A 3,582-nucleotide genomic window follows, 5' to 3' on the forward strand; every position below is an offset into this window, starting at 1 on the left:
CCAGGTACTGAGGTTTGCATTTCCTCATCTCGTGTAGCTACCTGCTTATATGCAGATTGCCCCAGCCATATAGCTCAATTCTGAGGTGTTTTCACCTGTTGCATTCTGGAAGACCTAACCTTGGGACTTGTTTGTCATATCTGTCCAGATCTTCCAGAGCCACAGGAAAGGGAATGAGCATGTCCCAGATGGATTCTCCAGCTTGACAATTATGACAGTCCCATAGGGCACATGCACGTGTAAAGGCAATCAAAAGCTTTTTTCTATTCACTCTGTGAATGGAGATGGAAAGTATTTCTCCAGCTTCCTCCTACAACCCGTAGGTTTTTCTTTTTCCTGTTTATATTGTCAGCCTTTCCAGCAGTTTATCTTTTTTCATCCTACTCCCTGCCTGTACTCTTCTTCTTGCTTTCACTGACAAGAAGAGTTGCACTCAGAAGTATTTCCAGCTTCTACACCTTCTTCAGTAGTCTCAAAATAGAAAATACCTTGAACTCAGAGCACTTGAAAAAATCATTCTTTGTCACAGATTCCTCAAGGAGAGTCTTCTGGATACTGCCATATTCCAGGATGATGCTCAGGGAGAGAGGCTCACTGAGTCTGTGGAACTGCACACAAGCGGTCTGCGGAGAGTCACTCCTCACTACTGTCGGAACCAGCATCACATACTGACTGTAAGAAGGCAAGACCAGATCAGAGAGTTCAGTCATGAAGGAAAGTCAGAGCAAACAGAGGAAAATACCACAGAAATGCTGTACTTGTGAAGGAACGCATGGTCCAAAGTTTCCTCAAACCACTGGAAGGACTTAAATTTCTCTCAATTACTTTTGAATAATATGCTAAGAAAGTACTGATGGCAGTTTTTTGTCCTTCACAGTTCTTTCTGGGCTGAAAGACTAGCATCGTTCTATGCAGTCTCTTACCCAGCATGATACTGCATCTTTCCATTACAAGTATTTACACATCTCCAATTACTAAAGTGTCTGAACGTCTGACAAGCATAGCTGCATTTATCCTCTCATGACCTATATGTATACTTAAACCTCTGTAACCTCCCATAAGAAGGAGGGATATTTAGCTTCTTTCTGAGATCAATGACAAAAATACTAGTTAATGGCTGCAACAAATTTTAAATTTCTTTTTCTCTGGATATCTGTCCCTCCAGATAAGAACTGGAGTCAATCAGCACAATGCACAAGAAATGATCCTGTTTTTCCATTTTACAGAATATTCCAGGGAACGCTCAATCTAACCTGCGTGCTCTATTGTGTTTCCATGCCTCTCCCTGTGTTGCTTCCTTTGCTTCTTTCTTCCATTGGACTTTATTAGTTATACTATGCTCTATAATTAGGGCAGCCTTCCTTCCCTAGATTCTTCCTCTGAAATACATTCCTTCTGATTTACTATATTTGGTTAAGGCTCTGTTGTTGGCCTCCCATTCTCTGCTGCCCAAACTGGTCTTTTCAAATAACGTATGACAGAATTAATGAGTTGGTTCTGCAGCACAACATGAATCACACAATCTTTTCTTGGTAATCTGATCCTTTTCCTTTTTTTTCTCCCACAGCTTTGCTTGCTCATATTGTTTTTATTATTATTTTCACTTGCCCAGCTCAGACTGCACAATATTCAAAGAGCAAAAGTAAAATTACTAGAACCAACACTGTATCTGAGAAAGCTAAACCCTCTGACTTTCACAGTGTTTTCCTTTAGAACATTTGAAAAGGCTCTAATGTTGATGTGTTTTTGAAAATTGTGGCTGAAATATTGTGTTTGGATAAAGCCATGGACATTGACAGTGCTGTATAAGCCGTAACAGCGCAGCAGGTGTAATACTAATACTAATACTAATACTAATACTAATACTAATACTAATACTAGGATTTCCATTTAGCATAGTCCTTAGTGCCAGCTATTATCTGGCCTGTAGCACCTCCTCATACACCATGCTCTCTCTGTATTGCTGATGCATATCAATCCTTATCATTAGTATTACTTGCTAGTCTAGTCTTGAATTTCCTCCACACTTTATCCATGCACTTCAGAATTCACATACTCCAGTTCTAGGTTTCTGTCATTCAAGTCATATTTCCTAGCAGTTTTATGATGGAGATCATTCCGAATGTAATCTACTTCCACTTCAGACACATCTCAGAACCTAGGTCTCAAACATTTGGTTTATTACATAGCAATGTGCTAGAAGAAATTAACTGGTGGGATATATAATAAAATATTTCATCATAAAAACACAGAATGTATGATCTCTTACGGTTCAGAAGACACTGTGGCAATCCAGTTCAAGGACAGAATACTCAGAAGAATCCTTGACCACATCTCTGTCCGTGAAGAAGAAAGAAGACAAACTGATCTGAAGTGGACAGCCTGTCTTCTGGCTTTTAAACTGGCCTGAGATGGTGCTCCTCCTCCATGGCTTCAATCATATTCTAACAAAAGATATCTGCATAAAATTTGCATTGGTTCATCTTCCTCTCTCCTGTCTGTTCTCACACTCCTTGAACTCTCAAACGATAGCTTAGGAAAGCTCTCATATTTCACATAGCTTTGTGAGGTACTGCAAGCCAAACCGGTTCCTGCCCGAATGAATATTATATTGAAGCTTACCTCTCTGATTATCATGTCATTGGCTGAAGGTTCCTTAATGTTTCAACCTGTTAGTATTTGCCACCACATAAGTATTTCCTTGTCCTGTAAAGATCTCCCATAGACCCATCTCACAACACAGAAGTAACCATAACACAGTGCTGTTGTATGCCTGCATAGGGGCCTGGGCAGTAATAATACAGCATCAGGCTGTATCTGCATATAATTGTAATCTGGATTTCTTACTGCACACAGTAACATTCAACAAGGAATGGTGTTCGCTAGCTGTCTACCATTTTTGCCAGTGGCCAGGACAAGCCTGGGAAAGTAATCTTTTTTTTTCTCTAGGGAAAGGAATCTTGCAGCATTGCTTCATTTGTTCATTCATTTGTCTGTCAGTCTGCTTTTTCCCCCTATCCCTGCTTCCCCCATCAAATAACTTGTAAGCCTGATGGTGAATTTTGAGTAAATCTGACTGAGAAGTTTCAGAATAATCAATATATAACATCATAAAATAATTTAGATAGAAAGGGACTGTCTGACATTAGGTGGTCCAGTCTCTCCTTTCAAGCAGGGCTAGCTTCAAAGCTTGCCCAATCATGTTTTGAACACCTCCAAGGATGGAGAGTCCACATCATCTCTGGACATCTGCTCCCATGCTTAACCGACTATGTTGTGAAAATTTTTTTCCTTAAATCAGAATTTCCCATACTATAACTTGTGTCTGTTGTTTCTTGTCCTTTCACTGTGCACCCCTGAGAAGAACCTCTCTCTGTCTTCTCTATAATCTTACTTTACGTAGCGGACGACTACAATTATGTCCCCTCTTTGTTTCTCCGGGATGAATTAATGAGACTATCTTAGTTTCTTTCTGTACATTCGTTCCAGCCACTGACCATCCCAGTGACTTTGCACTGGATTCCCTCCAGTCTGTCAACACCTTTCTTGTACTGGGGAGCCAAATCTGGACACAGAACTTCA

General features: G+C 40.3%; 1 protein-coding gene across 1 annotated transcript in view; it reads right to left on the reverse strand.

Annotated features, from left to right (window-relative positions):
• Nucleotides 1-2,334, reverse strand: part of LOC104627454 (ovostatin-like) — a 31,297-nt gene extending 28,963 nt beyond the window's left edge. Inside the window, 2 exon segments of the mRNA XM_010295722.1 lie at nt 489-672; nt 2,270-2,334. Of these exon segments, the coding sequence (XP_010294024.1) occupies nt 489-672; nt 2,270-2,334 (249 nt within the window).
• Between the last annotated feature and the right edge of the window lie 1,248 nt (nt 2,335-3,582).

This window comes from Phaethon lepturus, unplaced genomic scaffold, assembly GCF_000687285.1.
Source record: "Phaethon lepturus isolate BGI_N335 unplaced genomic scaffold, ASM68728v1 scaffold2371, whole genome shotgun sequence".
Lineage (NCBI taxonomy): Eukaryota > Metazoa > Chordata > Aves > Phaethontiformes > Phaethontidae > Phaethon > Phaethon lepturus.